This window comes from Haemaphysalis longicornis, unplaced genomic scaffold, assembly GCF_048455015.1.
Source record: "Haemaphysalis longicornis isolate Haplotype H1 unplaced genomic scaffold, Haemaphysalis longicornis Haplotype H1 scaffold_4, whole genome shotgun sequence".
NCBI classification, from domain to species: Eukaryota; Metazoa; Arthropoda; class Arachnida; order Ixodida; family Ixodidae; genus Haemaphysalis; species Haemaphysalis longicornis.
The window spans coordinates 204,743,693-204,761,501 of NW_027526361.1; the positions used below are offsets into that span (position 1 = coordinate 204,743,693).

The following is a 17,809-nucleotide window of genomic DNA, read 5'->3' on the forward strand; positions in this document are numbered from 1 at the left end:
ATGGTGAAGAGATGGCACAAAAGAACTGCGGTATGCTAACTGAAAAAGAGGACCACAAGTGATAGCTTCTCGATCAGCTCTTCTGCTTTTGTAGATGTCATAAAAAAGAGCACAGCCACCCGGTTACTTGCGTCTGAAAACAGTTGTGTTGTTCGCATGAAGTCGCAAAGGCGTCGCTTCAAAAAAAGCGCGCCGGTTCAGGGCGCCTTTTTTTCCTCTTTTATGTCCTCCGGGTCCAAGTACGCGAAATTAGGTTTGCTTAACAATATAATTCGAATACTTAACTTTCTTTATTTTGCTTGTTTTGTATTTTAAAAGTGGTCCTCATTGCAGTCTAATGGTTCTTGAATCGGGCGATAAGCTTCGACATCCACATCGACATCGACAACGTCTTCGCTATCTTGTTTTGTTTCTCCACGTTTTGATGATGTTTTTTTATTGGAGCCATTTGAGGCTCACGTGAAGGGTAGGGAGTGAGGCGATCTGCCTGCGGAGCAGGGCTCGCAAGCTTGGACGTTCCCTGTCTTCCCTATAGGCGGCGTAAAAATCGACGCCCCACGTGACCAACCTTGACCAACCTAAAGCGCTGTTTTCGACCATCAAGCCCACCAGACGGCGCAGGCAAAATGTTACTTTTGGTATAGAATACAAAACATTCATTCCGTGACTCAAAGAGCCCACACAGTTCGCTTACAATGTGTTATTTAAAAATACTATTAACAAGTTCCGCATCAAACATCCGTTGAGCAAAAATGTACGCAACTTTTTACGAACAGCCGACTGGTGCACCACCTTGTTTCTGAATTCGCAACCACAAAGCCGCCAATTCAAATTGAAACCGCTGCAACGGCCGACCGCATGGAGGAAAGAAAAGGTTAGGAGAGGCCCTGACGTCACATTTGTGAAGCCGAGTGCCGCCATGACTTGAGCCCACGGAGCCCAGCACTCTATCCCATCATCCTTTGCTGTCTCCGGTTTGATTTGACTAACATGGCGTCGCCCTGCCCTCCCGCTTCGAAGCGAAAACAGCTTCGCCGCTGATTCCTCGGTGCGATATCATGTTCTAAGCTGTTGATTTCGCCTTTAATTTGCCCATTCTAACCCTCACCCAAAGTTTCAATTGAAAAACGGCTTCGTTTTTGAGATAGAAGGACGATTTTTCAGCTCTTACGCCTGGCAAAGTAGCGTTTGTCGTCGTCATAGCAACAGGCTGGCGGGATGGCGAACGCAGACGCCTCCGACGGCAGAGTTTTCAAACTAGCCTAATTTAAAAACGTTTGTCGTAGCGACTGCGCTGGTTTGCAAGCGTAGCGAGGCCGCCACGTACCAAGCGCCTTAAAAAATTTGTCCGTTCTATTTGCCCCAATTTGGCCGCCGCAGTTGTAAACAAGTAAGCAACATTGTCCATGGGCTCAAGAAAAATGACGTAACTTCCTCCACACTTTTTGCAATGCATTGGGATGCTAGGGGCCTCTCCTGAGTATTCTTTCCTCCATGGGCCGACCGTTTCAATGTGCGCGGAGCACCGGTTTCGTGACTGTTATTGCTGTTATGTGCTTTTGCGTCCATCAGTTGTTGAGAGGACTGGCAAAACACGAGAATTGAGTGCTTGTGGAATGACAAATGTGGGAAATTCCGCATCGGAAGGCAGCTGTCGAGGCCAGAATATTCGATTCTTCAAACAGAAGGTGAGTGTTATGCACTCCGCTAGAAAGACGGTGCAAAGGAAACCGTTGTCGCCGTCAATACTTCATTTGTGCCCTTCGTTCGAAATCTTAGCGCAAGTGAACGAGTTGTTATGGCAAAAAAAAAAATGTTGTCACGAAAGCGACGTACAATTGCAGCGATCGAAATGAAATGATGTCCTGGCCTCTGTAAACTTGCGGATGTCAATAAACGATTTGTTCTCACTTGCTGCTCACTGTGGTCTGTGCCAGTCGAGGCCATCTGGTCACCTGGCGTAACATCACTTCACTAGCGCGGCGCAAGTAAACACGCGACCAGCGTGCCAGCCAGGAGCCAGCAGGAGCAGCCACGGCCGGACTCGACGCCCCTTTCGCGCGCGGGAGGAGGAGAGTCGAGTCCGGCCGTGGAGCAGCGAGCCGGCGGCCGCCGTGCGAGGGCAGCCATGTTATTAAGGAGCTCAAGCGGCCTGTGCAAAAAGCATCCGCCATGTTTACAAAGCCGTGTTTACAGCGCCATCAAGCGGGCGTACTGGGTAGTTCACGACGCCGCCACTACGCTTTTTCTGGCACTACAGGCAAAGCTAGACCTTTGCTTCTCTAAAATCCTCCCTGTTCTGTGCTGCGGAGTTCAAGATGTTTCTCGTGTGTGGATGGTTACTCTTGAGGCTGGTGTCGTTGTCCTTGATTTTTGACATTGGTTGTTCTGAGCCTGCAAACATGACTTTTTGCGACAAGAGCTTTGTTTCAGTTGAAACTGACTGCTCGTTCATGGTGAGTACCTTGTATTGCATGCCGTCTGCGTTGACGCGTAGTGTCAGGTGCATGTGAGGGAATATACGCGCTGGCAGAAGACACCAGTGTTTACCGCTGTGTGTCGTAACTATACGCAATTCATACGGCTGGTGCTTCCGTTTGGTCCTTGGTAATCATTTCCCGCTTGTGGCGACATCACCAGCAGCAATACATTTGGCAGCGTTTCCGCAGTTGCGGTTATTTTACCGGAGCAATAGATTTGCCTCTTGTGAAATGTACGCGTGTGACTGTTCTTTTTATTTTCCAGCTAAATCAAGCAGCGTCCTGCATTCTGCATCACACCAACAGTGAGTAACGAAACCGCTGAACATTTTTCGTGGCACTGGTAGAACCATGCTTTAAAAAGAGAACCCATTGGAACCATACCTACTCAAACCGACACGAAAGTTAAGGAAAACGAAACAAGACGTTGCACTCGCAAGTAAAACTCGTGGAATACGGCCGTGTACGACGAAAAACGACGTGTGCTCCACACTTTATCGCTTCCTGCCGTCGTTTAAGCGTTCCTGCGGGCACCTCCGTTCGCAGAAATGTGACGCATTACACCTTTTCATCCCATCTATGCGATTCACTAAAGCTAACATTACACATGCTTCGTCCAACAGCGGATCGTAATCGGGCACCCGGTGTGTACCTCTGTGTGAAATGGAATCGAACGGCAATTGCTTTTTTTAGTAACATCTTCACTATATCGACAAAGGTGCTGGTATCGTGAGCGCAAATCACGCAGGCGAAAAGTGTGTAAAGGCTGATGTGTATTAGTTCTTCTCATATGTTACAGCTGAACCGTCTGCACATTCGGTGTACTCACCACATCTTTTTTATACATTGTAGCTGAGGAACTTACTGATTTTAGGCACAGCGGTAAGCCCTTTGTGTGTCCTACCCCTCAACACTTCAGTTAGAGTGAAAATGAGTATTCTTCAGTCCTGACTTTACTTTGGCAAGGAGGGAAGAGGCATACAGAGTCAAATGAGTCTTGTAGACTGGTGCTTTATTTTTATTGTGAAGGAGAATCAGTGTGTTGCTGTTCCATAACCCGGTCGATTCCGATTCATCCTTTTGACTTTACCAAGAACATTAAAGGCCCATTCACACTTGCGATGCAAGCGAAAGTGATTGCCACCTTTGCTGTTCACGCTTGCAAGCGACAGTAACGGCGACTTTTTGCTTTTCTTGTTGCCTCGGGCTTGGAGCAAGACTGCATGAGAGTTTCACCGCTTGTGGAAACACAGCATCTGGTTGCTTTGGCAGGATGTTGCGTCAGGAAGTCTAGTTGCCTGCCTCCGCTTCAAAGGCGACGGCGGCGAAAAAAATTGGTCGAGGCCGACTGCTCTCGTCCCGCGATGAAAGTGATGCCAGGTGACAAAAGCGACAGAAATTTCGTCGCAAGTGCGAACAGGCCTTAACACAGTACGTATTGATCATTAGGCCCAGTAGTATGCAGACGATCATGCTATCGATATTGTCATGTGATAACGTCGCAGTAAGATGTCGGAGGATGTAGTATTCAGGTAAACCTTTCTAGCATAGTCGCTCAAGGTTCATGACAATATTAAAGAAAATGTGTGAACATAACTTTCCTTTCTGACGTGCACGTTTTCAGCAATGTTGTGGGGGGGGGTTTGTCAGGGCATAGATTGTCACACTTGTGTGAATCTTGCTGAAAAGCCCTCATTTTGTTGTGCACGGTGTCCTTTTGCGGCAAGTCAGAGTTTGTTGCGTGTTGTTTCGTGGCGTCTCTTCTTGGGACTTTCTTGGATGCCGTTCTTGGCACAAGCTTCACGCGGGTTCACGTATCGGTGTAAAATGGGCTGTGCAATCTTGCTATCAGTTCGTAACACGCCGGTTATTGTTTGGTCCTCATCGGCTGTAGTTGTAAGGGTTCAGTTTAGTAGATAAAATTTGTTGTTATTTCTCCTTAGCGTACACCATGTCTGCTATCATATTTGTACTCATCTGATGATCAGTTCACTGTTTTGACCATGACACGCCACCAGTTGGTCACACATCATCGTCCGAGCGCTCTTTCCCTCAAACTGATTGTTCGTGGTATTCGAAGATTTTCACACCTGACTTCACATTGTCGCTGTACACCTTTTGTGCGAGTTTCTGAGACAGTCATTTGGAGGCTTTTTGCTCTGTCTAAGCACAAACAGCAAAAACACTGATGGCCTGCTCAGTTTTGGCCTTCACTGGGTCGGCACACCTGTCTGCCTGCCCTTCGTTTTCGGCTTATCTCCGTAGCACTCTGCTTATCTCTATTGTTTCCGGAAGTGTCTAAGCCACCGCCCAGACATCCACCCACCGCTGTCAGGATATTGCGTAATCAGGTGGAGGCGAAAACGCCGTGTGTCAAGGTTTCGGTGCACATGAAAGATGCCTGGAAGGTAGGTCGCCATTATTCCGGAGCCCTCCACTACGGTGCACCTTTGCCATTCCGTTGCCGTTGATTGATTTTACTGTTCTGGCTTTTGTAGCCACTATTTTCTTCTAGATACTTTTGTTTGGCGCTCTTTGCCCCAGCTGGTCTTGCGCCAAAAAACTCCAACCATCATCATCATGATTACGGTGCACCTCATAGCCCACGTAATGCTTCGGCACTTCAGACTTCAAGAATCGATTTCTTTTTTGAAAGGATATTGCGTAAAGATCGTGTGGTCTCCCATTTGCTGAAGTGTGTGTAAAAAGCTACCAGAACACACAAATATTGGTAAAAAATATTATTTGCAAGATTCCCTCTTTGTGATGCGTGACTCTCCCTGCAAGATGAAGAATTGCGAAACCTACTTGAAGCTGCAAAAATAAAAATGACTGTTTATTTATTTATTTGAAATAAATAAATAAACTTGGTCATTCCTTTTGTATCTTCAAGTGTTTATTTCAAATAAATAAATAAACTACAATTCTGAGAAGGCAGAACATAAACTCAAATGCATCACGCTGCAGGAAGTACAGTGTGATGGGCCAAGAAATGCAAATAAAAATTCTTGCTGAGTCAAAGGCCCGTCCCCTTTGGGCGTCCAGTAAACACGACTGCATTTATAATAACAGCACACCATGCCTTTCTCGCAGGCTGTTTTTGAAATTCAACTGGTACGAAAAAAAAAGGGGGGTTTTATATTATTGCTCTCCTGTAGAAAGCACTGTGCAGTACTGATAAACCATTGCATGTGGAAGTGTGGGAAATAATGACAATAAAAGCTAAGACTTGCGCACAACTGACTGTTCAACTTAAGTAGAACTTGCTGCGAAGCCTGGCTGCCAGCTGCAACAGGGAAACAAGGGAGTACAAATAACTGACTGAAATGAAAAGAAGGTTAACAGGGCTGCACTCGCAAAAGCGGGGCTGATAAGTGATGGTGATAGGTTACACACACTGTACACGATTGCAGAGTTGAATTAACTGAGGTTTGGCAAGGCCAGATTGTACAAGCTGATTTTGTACGATTTGCACAAACTGAGCGCTGCATATCTAGAAATCGATACTCGCCACGGTGGCTCAGTGGGTGAGGCGGTGTGCTGCTGCGCACGAGGACGCGGGTTCAATTCCCGGCCGCGGCGGGCGCTTTTCTGATGGAGGCGAAGAGCAAAAAGTCCCATGTGTACGATATTTCGGCGCACGTTAAGGATCCCCAGGTGGTCAAAATTAATCCGGAGCCCTCCACTACAGTGCGCCTCATCGCCTGCGTTGCAGTTAAACACTACAATCAATCAAATCAAATCTAGAAAATGATAGTGTGATTTGGAAGGTGAATGTGCAACTATACCCAGGTATAAGTTAAGAATGACAGTAGCTCGTGTAGTTATTGCGCCGCCGAAAGGATGGACCGAGATTTCAGTGCGCACGCGCTTTGAAAGGAGGTTGCGCTTAATGCGCAACCTTCTGTCGTAAGGGTTGGGCATTAGGAATAACCACCGTGAAACGCGGATTCGAACCTGTTCACTCGCCGCATATGAGTCGAGGTGCAGGACTTGCCTTGTATGTGGGGGATACCAGGTGCAAATTCGCATACCACCGGGCACTTACCACTTTCTTTAATGGGTACAGGCATCCCTGGTCGAGTGCGAACCCTTGAAAAAAGAATTCACGCCTTGAAAGCTGCCTTTACCCTTGCGAGGGGTCCCTGACCTTTGTTGATTCGGCGGGGCCCCCCTGCCTTCCACAATACCGCATTGCTGGGAGGTGAAAGAGTCTGGCGGCATGTCCTCCCATAGGCGATTACCGAGTTCAGCGTCCACTGGGCTCTGAAAGTCACCACCATGTGCATTGGAATGCCTTGATGGTGCTGGTCACCTATCAGTAAAATAGGTACAAGCGACTCCGCGGCCTGGCGCTCGGCCCTTGTGGGGGGGACCACAGCGCTTGGGAAGTTCACCCGGCTGGCACGGGAAATCGCCCCCATGGAAAGGGGCGGTCCCAAAAATGCAGGAACTTTTATTTTTCCATTGTCTGCTTTTTCCCGTGTAGTCTGTTTGTCATTGCTGCAGTAATCTCTAAGCAGATTACGTCAGAATTTGTCGCGGAAACTACACCACGTGTCACCTTGAAAATACTCGCAGCAACGAGTGTGTTGCTGCAATGTTGAGGCGCAGGGCCAACCTCCATTGTCATTCTTAAATTGTGCCTGAGTATTATGCTTTAGGATAGTATTGTCGAGCGTGCGATTGTTTCCACGATGGATGAGGTGTAAGATGGTTTATGACCCTGATTGACGCAGTTATGGAGCCGGCCCTAATCTGTTACCACTCCCCAGGCTGCCGGACATACGACTATTCTTCCTGGAACATGGAGCCAGAACACGTGGTCACCTCACTGGACGACCTGGACTACCGCGTTTCGCTATCGACGTTCAACCATCGCAATGAAGTTGCGTTAAATGTGTCCTTTGTGAGCACTTCACCAGGTGCGTTGCATCCTCTCCTCTTAAGGGAGCCATTAAGACAAAATGTAACTTCACTCAGATTGAACGAACGAGCCTTTACTTTAGTGACTCATTCAGCTCCATTACAGCCACAAAGAAACATTTTTTTAGCAGCCAATAAAACGCAGGAAATATTGAGAAGCTTTCAAATGTGGTGTTGCAGTGACGTAATATAGTCCAGTGCTCGAAACATGGTTTGTATCAGTGTTTTAAGTGCACATCAGAATTGAGGGGTTACAAGGAAATAACCAAACCTGTATTCTGTGTTCAGGGTTTCGAGATGGATTTTCAAAGTGGTTTTGTTTGTGTCAGAAGTCTACTCTCTAGTTCTCTTGTAGAGGCAAGACCAAGGAATAGTGGGCATATTCGCTTGCGCTAACAAAAGATATTACTGCGACAAGACAGGACTATTTGCTGCCTCGGTGACTTGCGACGACCTAGTAGTCTAACCTCGTCCGAGGCGAAGAACACATTTCACGGTTGCCCACCCGAATTCACCTCTTCTATGTCCGTGAGTTATTGCTGGTGGCAACGCTCCAGCCACATTTGAGGCGTCGCCGTTACCATGGTTATATTTCAGCAAGTAGGTCACGCATGGGTTGACAACTCTCTTTTTTTTCCCGGTACTATTTTCCCGATCCTTACGGGCTTTGAGCTGGAGGTACTGTGTATACCGGGATTACGGGAGTTGACTGTGCGTGCAAGAGTTGCAGTGAGCGGTAACTTACCGGCACAGCGTTAAAGGGCTGACCATATGCGGTGACGGTGACGAGCGATGCGAAAAATGTAACTCAATTGGTGCAGCAAACGGGTAGCGTGACCACCAGCGACGAGTGAAAAAATGTTTACACAGGGCGGTAACAGTGACGGCCCGACGGCGATGGGCCGTCGCCGTCGCTCACTATTTGCCGGCAAGAAGCAGCCCACAAGTGAGCGACGACGACAGAAGGTATTGGCTGTAGTGTATTCATTTTTTTTTTTTCACATGTTGCTGTCGCCCTCACTACCTGTTTGTTGCACCCGCTGAATTTTTTTGCAGCGAAGTTTTTCGTGTTGTTTGTCGCCGTCGCTGCATGCATGGTGTTACCCCATCACCATTGCAACCGCTAGCGAAGCGTACCCTAGCGTCTTCATTACAGCAAATGCACTGCACTCGGCAGTTCATGCTTGGTACAGCCGGTAAAAGTAATCTTAGTTGATGTTGTTTATTACATTATTCTTGCTTACTCGTGCTCTGCCTTGCCCGCCTGAAACAATTCAGACACGTTTATAAACTCGCAAAGCTGTCTTTGGGATTTAAAATTGTGCTGGGCAAGCTAATATAGGTTACTGCATAAATATTGCAACATATTTGACTCTTTTTATGCCGAAATATTTAGTGGAGGCGGGAATTCTGGTCGACACGTTATTTGGTGGCCATTGACCCCACTAGATGGCGGCATCAACATCATGTTTTCGTTTTTTAAAGCTCTACGGGAGATGCCCAAGACTGTTTCAAAAGAATATTATTGTATTGTGAGAGTCTGATCTAAAACGTCCACGATTCGAGCTATTTTATTCAAGTGTTAAGCAGAGTTCTGGGCAACAAACTTGTGTGCCATTTGCTTTGAGACCAGTTTGCCAGATGTCACTGCTTGCATCACGGCAGCCGGTAACCCGGAATACGGGAACCGCAAACGGAGTGCTAAAACATGTCCTTTCGTTTTCAGCGGCAAATGGAAACTTGTTTCCGGTAACACGGTAAACGGTAAAGTGCGCAGCAAACACTAGGCAACACGGTTCACTCGGGAGGCCGAGTGCATCCAACCACATTTTCCTACGATCGTGACTCGATGGGAAACAATGAAACGAAACTTCTTATCACGATTTGAAGTTGCCACAACCACGAGCTGCGCATGCTCTTCACCTCATAACAGAAACAACGTTGATGCTATGCTCGAAACAGGGATCACAAAGAGAGGGCAAGGAATCATTTTGGGTACAGTAGCCAAGAAAGCAGAAATGAAACCGTTGAAACTCTTGTGGCAGAAGCAATGAGCCGGGGGTGTAATTGCTTTACACTCCGGTACAACACAAACATCTGCCACTGTATAAATGCAGTCACACATGAAAGACGTTTTTTGTAGCTTTGTGGTGCTTTTGCGCTTGTAAAAAATTGCTTAAATCAAGGTAGTACATCACAGATTAGTTGAATAAATAGCTGTTGTGGTGCGGATACCATCGACCCCTCAAAAAAACCCATCGCAGAGGCCGTTTAAGTGCATCCTTGCCAAGAAAAGCATATCTTCGTTGGGGCAGCAGTTGCATAGTGCAGCTGATTTCTAATATTGCAGTTGTTATTGGTTTATGCCACAGCGCCAAAAATGTTTGTCTGCTTCTATGTGGGAGCTGTAGGATGTTTGTAAACGTCGATTGTCTCAGAAAAAAAAAAAAAAGATTCAGTTTCCGTGTTACAGATACCAATATTCTTGCGAAAGGAACCCTCTAACTCACGTTTAATCTGCGCAACGCACATTTTTTAAAAATGACAAGGTGTGTCTTTTTGTCAAAAAGAGACGTGTCTGTTTATTTCACTGGCGTCTTTTGATTCTGAATTTTTTTTTAGTGGGCACACATGCGTGGTCAACGCTGTTTGGGTTCTAGATTCTGCACAGTGTCACAATAAATTTGTTCAGCAGTTTGTGCTGTGTGTGTCTGTTCTTTTTCTCATCCGCGTTTTTTTTTTTATGCAATTGTGCAAATTATCAGTGTTCCAAGAATTCTACCCTGATTAGGATTGTTTTTTTGCGTGTCGGGGCATTTGACCCGCTGTGATTTCCCGCGTCACAATGTTTCTCCCCCCCCAAAATTTAAGCCGAATATGTTGCCGTTTCAGAGGTGCTCGGCTTCCACCTTTCCATAGTTGAGCACAAGTTCCCCAAAGCCGCAAGCAGGTACGAAACCTGCCGATTGTTTGACCTAAGGAACTCCACTGCACGGCAAAGCGTGAGTAGTCTCTATGGTCTATGCACTGGGGTTTCCTGTCACATCATTGGTCTCTTTCATTTGTGCATCCTGAGCAGTTACTGTGCAGTCCCAAACCGCTCCCGTAATAGGAACGCCCAGGCCAGACCCGGGCTAGGCGTTATGGGCACGGGCCGGGCTTGGGCTTCGTAAAGTGGACCCGGGCCGGGCCCGGGCCTGAAAATCAGGCCCATGCAGTGCTCTACTTCACCGCTGTAACTCTTTGTTGCCGTAGGCTGCCGATGCGTAATGTTTAAGCAACACGATATTTGTGGACAAGGTCACCCAATTAAGTAATTATCAAGAGGACCCAAAGGAAGTTGTTCAAACCCTGTGTTCAAAAACTTTAGCATAAATTTAAGGAAGCTTAAAATTAGCAGCCAAGTGGTGAATGAAGCAACTAAAAACTTTCATCTTGCTGTGGACAACTAATGGCGGACGTCAGTGAACATGCCCTAAGAAGGCATGTGTTTGTCGTGCCCACTGATTAATGTTGGGGCTAAATCTGACAATAAAGGAGCGTGCGGTGTTCTTTAGGCAAAGCCTTTCTTTTTTATCATCTGTGTAGGCTACGCCGCTTAGCAAGTATGTAATACTTCATGTGCTAACGGCAAGAGAAGGAAGAAATCAACGGTTCATTTTGTAATACCCTTATCTAGCCTGATTAATTATCAGTGAAGTGGTTCGTAAGCGTTTCAACGTGCTTGGACTGACCTCTGATTTGTGCGGGACTTCTGTATTCAAACACCTTTATTTAGCATCGTTATGGGTCCGCCTCTGCAGGACCCTAGGAACGAATTGGGCACAAAGTTGGGTAGGGGGCGTTTCACGTGCGAGACTCTCATTTCATTTTAACCGTTTCATGCCTATACCGCTCGTTCCGCAGCTGTGATGACTCCTTGCCTTGTACGTTGAATGTGAGAACGAGTCGCTCGTTTGACTCTCGAATGGGAACAGAGGCATGCTTGCTGAGGAACCCTGACACTTGCGACGCGCTCTTTCAGGTGCACGTCTTCTACGACTGCTACTTCAAGATCCAGGGCGACTACAAGAACAGCGACTTCTTCTTCACGTCGAGCAGCCTGCCCACTAACCGCGTGGGGAGATTTTTCATCAGGCTTGCAGTGCCCCCTGGTGAGAGTCCGGTTCGGCCCGTGGGGGTCTTTCGTCGGATGCAGTTGGTTGCTGTGTGGCAGCTGGTGGTTTTGTTTGGGGCTAGACACACGCGGGGAGGCAAGGTTTGTCGTGAATGGGTTGTGAATGCGCGATACCTTGTCAGGTGAAATCCTGCGTTATTGCCTGGTGCTTGTTCAACGAGTGGCTCAGTTTCAGTGCTAATTAATTGAACGTTTTTCGCTTACTTGTGCTGAATTTTGTAGCAGCGGCGGAGCTCTAAATGTTTTGACTGAGCTGATTCGATCTTCATTATTCAGCCAAACTTTTGTGGTCGCACCAAAGGCTCACGTTGTTGCCTGAAAATTGACTTCAGGCTTTGTACTTTTGCCATGTCTTTTGGTGAGATGCGATATTAGCGATAGTCAGTAACTGTGTGCAATGCTGCCGTTCTTTCGCTCGCTCTCTGCTTAATTTAACATTGATCGTCTTTCCAAGCTTAATCTCTCTTTCTCTAGCCCAGTTGCTCTGGCTTGAACCCTGTCCTGGGAGTGCATAACCCAGAGTGCTGTGGCTTGCTTCTCTGCTTGTGAGTTTGTGCTTTCCCCCAATTTTCTTCCGCGTGTCTGTCTCGCCTCCTTATCTAGCCTATCTCATTGTCTGCGCATGAAAGCTTTGCATTCGTTCTGCGGGAGTCTGTTGTTCAGAGCCGTGATAAATCTCTCATCTCTGCTTTAATGCACATTGGTTTCACTGGAGTCAGCGCTGTCATTTGGACAGGTGTGCACAGCGATAGCGTCCTATCAGACTAGCAGCTGAAGCTGCTTTCACCGCAAAGCTGCTGTGCCCTAAATGTGCCACGTCTCAAAGCGTACACCACGATACAAGTTGAGAGACATCCACATTAAGCAGAGGGAAGAACGAGATGTATTGGGCAGTGTTTTTAAGTGCGAAAGAACAGTGAAAAGGCCAGTACTGAAAGAAAGCAAACGCGGGAATTTGCAGCGAAACATGAAGGCCGGGGAAACACTGTCATGCTCTGGGCGTCTTTCGCTTGTGTTTACGTTCTCTCTTTGCGCTTGCTGCTTTCCTTTTCAGAACCTCACGTGATTCCAAATGTAGACATAACCTAATTTAGTGCCCAAACGTTCTCTACATAAACTTGTGTTTTCTGCTTGTGTTCATCTGTTAAACATGAGTCTTGTCCGGATCAAATTGTCACCACTTCAGGACGAGCGTATTGTGACAAGGTAAAAAACAAAAAGAAACATCAGCTGCTAGTTGAAAATGTAAGTTTATTGTACGGTGCATAGGAAAAAGGTTATTATGGGTCAAGTATTTCTAACTCATCATAAATTGATTGATTGATTGATTTCAGGGTTTAACGCGCCGACGCAACACAGGCGATGAGGCGTGCCGTAGTGGAGGGCTCCGGATTAATTTTGACCACCTGGGGATCTTTAACGCATGCCGAAATCTCGTACACACAGGCATTTTTACTTTCCGCCTCCATCAGAAAAGTGGCCGCCGCAGCCGGGAATCGAACCCGCAACCTCGTGCTCAGCAGTGGAACGCCTTAGCCACTGAGCCACCGCGGCGGGTTAATTCATCCTAACATTAAAAGCATTGCATCAAAAATGTGAAAACTGAAGCATTACAACAAATGCACGGAACGATAAAAGCGCAAGACGGTAACAGTGCAAAACTGTTGCCACATTCATTCACCCAGACTGCTTGCTGGCAACTTAATATATGTTAAGGGGGCAAAATGGGTTTTTGAGTGGCTCCCAATTCTCAGGCGCCTTGTGGTGACCGTAATCGAATAGGCTGTTGGTGAATGTTTGCAGATATGCATATTAAAGGGGTCGTGAAGACGCAATACAAGTTCGAATTTTTCGAAAGATTGTCTCGTTAGAATAACACTGATGCCGCTTCTAATGCAATCGTCACTAAAATAAGCTATATAGTAATTAGCAAAAAAGAAAATGGCCGTGCAACCCAATAGCTTATTTTGCGCACTAGAGCGCATGAGGTATTATAGGCAGCTGTGTGGTTTGCTGAGGCCAGCAAAAGCAAACGCAAGTTAGGCAGGGCTTAGAAGCTTTGAGGGCGAGCTGTTTCCACTTAAATTTAATGCATATTTTTTGTTTTCTATGCCGGCCCACGCTACATCTCTCCTAATTGTATCGTGTCACTGTAGCGGGAAATTTCACCATTTCCTGCATTTTTTTTTTTTTGTGTGGCAGTGATGAAGCTGCGGGAAGAGTTACCAAAGGCCAGTTCTTTCAAATTGAACTTGCAGCCAAACCTCGTTATAGTGCACACGGGTATAGCGAATTAGATACAAACTTTGGTTGGTCACCTTTCATTTCAGTGACACTTATTCTTTTTATAAGGAAACTGAAACCGCGAGAGCTGTACGCAAAATCTGCTATAACAAAAAAAAAATAATGCGTTCACGCGAGGCCCGAAACTCGAAAGCTACCTTTAAAAAGCAAAAAGAAGGAAATTAGAAGATAACAGTTTGTGAAAGTACAGTCGAAAAGGACTTTTTGTATGTAGACAATGTGGAAAACTTCATCCTGCAGTACTGTGGAAAGACGCCAGACGAAGGTCACATCCTTCTTCAAATCAATAGGAACGCGGGCCTGTTTTGACAAGCGAACTTTGTTCTGTTGTAATTTCACGTTGTCATGTTTCGGTGCATTTAGTTTGAAATGCCAAAAAGGCGGCGGCCGCTTTTCTGATGGAGGCGAAAAGCAAAAACGCCCGCGTGTACGAGATTTCTGCGCGCGTTAAAGATCCCCAGGTGGTCAAAATCAATCCAGAGCCCTCCACTACAGCGCGCCTCATCGCGCGTTAAACCCGACAATCAATCAATCAATCAATCGAAATGCCAAAAAGACACAGATAAGGATTACGTTGTTTATAGCATGTTCGAAACCTAGAACAATGCGTTTTAGTATCTAAAATTTTGCGCGAGCCATATTGCCGATTGTTTAGAGCCAATTGTTACCCCAGCTGTTACAATGAATATTGGATATGACGAACAAATTTACTTCCTTCTATTTATTTTTATTTACTTTTATTTATTTACAAATTTACTTCCCCGATACCACATTTACTTACCCGATACCCGATACCACTTCCCCGATACCATTCTGCCTTCCTGGCCCCTTTAAAAGGAGGCGCTATGCTTCCTTCATCAGCACTTGCTCCATTTTCATTTCCCCTAATAGACGGCCAGACCAGAATTTGAGAGCCGTGTGTCCGTGTTGCAGCAGTAGTTGGTGCCTTCAGATTCGATTCTGCCGCGTTTCACTTCTGTGAGCTTTTTAAAGGAGCCATGAAGACAAAATACAATTTGGGTTTATTAGAAAGACTGCTTTGTCACGATAACAATGATACCAATATCATCGCAATCTTCGAAAAAATAGCTGAGATATTAAAGAAAACGTGTGAAGCAGTCGCGACCCCCTAGCCAATTTCCCGCAACTTTTCTATGACGTCACGGAACCTTGTTTGTGCGATTGGCGGCCGCCTAATTGACCTGTCGCGACGACACATGACTGGACGTCTGCAATGGGGCCTCTAGTTCCATTTGACCGCATCACTTGAATGCTAACGTGCAGTTAACGCACTGAAAATTACGTTTTATTGTTGGCCCGTATGACATCATTCTTGCTCATAACACGTCACTGTGGCGCGAAATTTGAAAATTTTTCAATACTGCTTGCTTTTTTTTCGTTAAGAAAACATCTTTTGTGGCTGTAATGGAGCTGAGTGAGATACTGAATCCTAGTTCTTTCAAATTAAACGAAGTTGTATTTTCTCTTCATGGCTCCTTTAAGTAACGTTCATGCCTCTGTGTGTGTGTGTGTCTGGCAGTGAACGAAACCGTGTGCGAGTGGCCCACCACTGTGATGGTTCTGGAGCCAGCGCTGCCGAAGAGCACCGTGGTCGCCCAGTTTGGTCTCGCCAACGACACTTACAACATTACCAGGTGAGCGGCGGCTCGCAGACAAAACCTGGCTGTACGCTCTGCCAAGTTTGGGGGTAGGATTTGTCGATGTAACTAGATTATACAGTAATAAAAGCTGGTTAATTCGAGCTGACGCCGTGGTCCGGGCACAGCTCTGGATATTTCAATGGGGAAAAAAAACTCCCGATAATTCGAACGCGCCGGTATCCAGAACGGTTCATGCAAACTGGGATCCCCTTGTTTCTGTCGCCCCTCGCAAAAGTAGTCGGCCCAGAGTGATTACAATGTGTTGCAAATTCAAATAAACCAAATTTACTAGAGATGTAAAACAGTGAAAGAGAAAAATAAGTGTATTGCGGGCACTACGGTGCTGTGACAACTTATTTCGCTTCCACAGTGTGCGCTGCACCACCGGCGCCATTCAGTGTTCCAGCTCCATGAACATTATTTACGAGATCACCTGCCACAAATGTGTAGTAGGGCCAAATCTGCAATAACGATTCCAGGGGTGACTTACTTGTGTTCTGCCCGCGCCGTGCTGTGCGGTGTCCATTCATTCTGACCCCTGCCCGCTGATTCGAATTCCGCCTAATTCGAACAATTTTATGGTCCCCTTCGAGTTCGAAATAACGAGCTTTAACCGTAAAGGGTAAGTGTGGGCTTGAGTGGGTTCACTGTGAGTTGCATGGAATGTGATGGGGAGGTCCGCAGGGTGTGGTACTAGTATCAACAACAATAGCAAAAGGAAAAAAATACCTTAGGAGAGAAAAAAAAAAAGACGACTGTTCATGGGGTTCCTTGAAAACCCTTAAATTAAAAAAAAAAAAAGAAACTTTTTTTCAAGATTTGGAAAGTCTTGGAGTTCTTACGGACCCTTGAAAATCCCAGAATTTCTTAAATTTTACTCGTTTTGTAACCATAAAATCAACATGGGGCTATGTAAGGCCAGAGTGCATCTTTATTTCTTGGTTGATGTTCCTTAGCAAATGGGAATTCGCATTTTGTGACATACTGGATGTGCTTTGCTTATTCACGTAACTCCAACACAAATAAATTTTTTTGTAGGAGGAAATGTCGCTAGAACCAGAGTCCTTCAATGCTTCTCTGGTCATGAAACTCCCAGCCAAGTTTCGTACGGGGACAAAGGCTACCGCGAGGGGCGCAACCGCAGATCGGAGGGCATCGGGCGGCCGCCGCTGCTCTGCAGCCAGACCGGCAGGCAGAAACGCAGTAGCAGCATGCCAGTTCGCACCAAATTTTTTCGCCACTCACAAAATGATGAGTCCATTTGAGCGGCCCACGACACGTAAAGCGAAAGCACACTGCTGATAAGGCGGCGAGCATCTGTTTTACCTTATTGCGTGGTCCGTTCCCTGCCAAACGCACTCTGACCACGCCGCCGGCTGCCCTCCGATCAACACCAGCGCTGCAGCGCGGCAGCGTACGACGCTCTCCCATAGCGTGACGGCGAAGTTTTATGACCAGAAAGGCATTGAAGGACTCTGCTAGAACCATTGTTTCGACAAAAAAAAACTTGACAAGTCTCTTTGCTGGCACGTTGGCTTCAGCAACTTTGGCATTTTTTGGCGAAATCTGATCATTTCAAGCCTCTATCTTTCCCTCAAACTGCGTACATACAGCCTTGAAGTCCTTGAAGACCTTCACAATTTTTGTGATACACTTGCATGAGCATGGGATGACTAGGGCAGATATTTAATTTTTAGCTGGCAGTTTAATACAAAAACATTGCGGTTACGATTCAAATGCCTTGCAATGTAGTGAAGCGGCACCTTCACGAAGTGATTGAAATTGCCACTTCACTTGATTGTATTGAAATCTCATTCAGTAGGACATTCACACCTGGCACATACATGCAGTTTACTGACCGGTTGTAAGCGTTCATTTGCAATAGCGTTGAAAGTAATGTGTGACTTTTATTCGCATCGTATTTGCAGCTAAAGATGATTGCGACAGTGCATTTCTTGGAATTGCACTGCTCAGCCATACACACACAAACTACTGATTCACATGTGTGTGCCAGATATTCTGGCTTGCATTGCTTTCAGTAATGCGTATCGAAGACTGTTCACGCAGTCCAACTCAGAGGCAGAAAACAACACAAACCACGAGAAAAGAAAAAAAAAGAACGCTGTGAAAGACTGTCGTTCTTTGCGCCAAAAGAATGCAGCTGCTGCATCGGTACTACCAACTTATCCGCTTGCAATGTCCTCTTCCTTCGTGCTATGGTCACGTGCTAGAGATAATCATCACAAAGGTTACATGACTGC

At 46.3% G+C, this 17,809-nt stretch overlaps 1 protein-coding gene across 2 annotated transcripts in view; it reads left to right on the forward strand.

Annotated features, from left to right (window-relative positions):
* Positions 1 to 387: 387 nt before the first annotated feature.
* Positions 388 to 17,809, forward strand: part of LOC144179614 (uncharacterized) — a 62,922-nt gene continuing 45,500 nt past the window's right edge. Inside the window, exons 1-7 of one of the 2 annotated variants that reach the window (XM_077708033.1) lie at positions 388 to 487; positions 2,305 to 2,456; positions 2,746 to 2,785; positions 7,256 to 7,405; positions 10,299 to 10,408; positions 11,431 to 11,560; positions 15,428 to 15,542. In XM_077708033.1, the coding sequence (XP_077564159.1) occupies positions 2,319 to 2,456; positions 2,746 to 2,785; positions 7,256 to 7,405; positions 10,299 to 10,408; positions 11,431 to 11,560; positions 15,428 to 15,542 (683 nt within the window). In that variant the 5' untranslated portion in view covers positions 388 to 487; positions 2,305 to 2,318. Of the gene's footprint in view, positions 488 to 2,304; positions 2,457 to 2,745; positions 2,786 to 7,255; positions 7,406 to 10,298; positions 10,409 to 11,430; positions 11,561 to 15,427; positions 15,543 to 17,809 lie in introns of those variants that run through there. The other variant, XM_077708034.1, reaches the window with a different exon arrangement.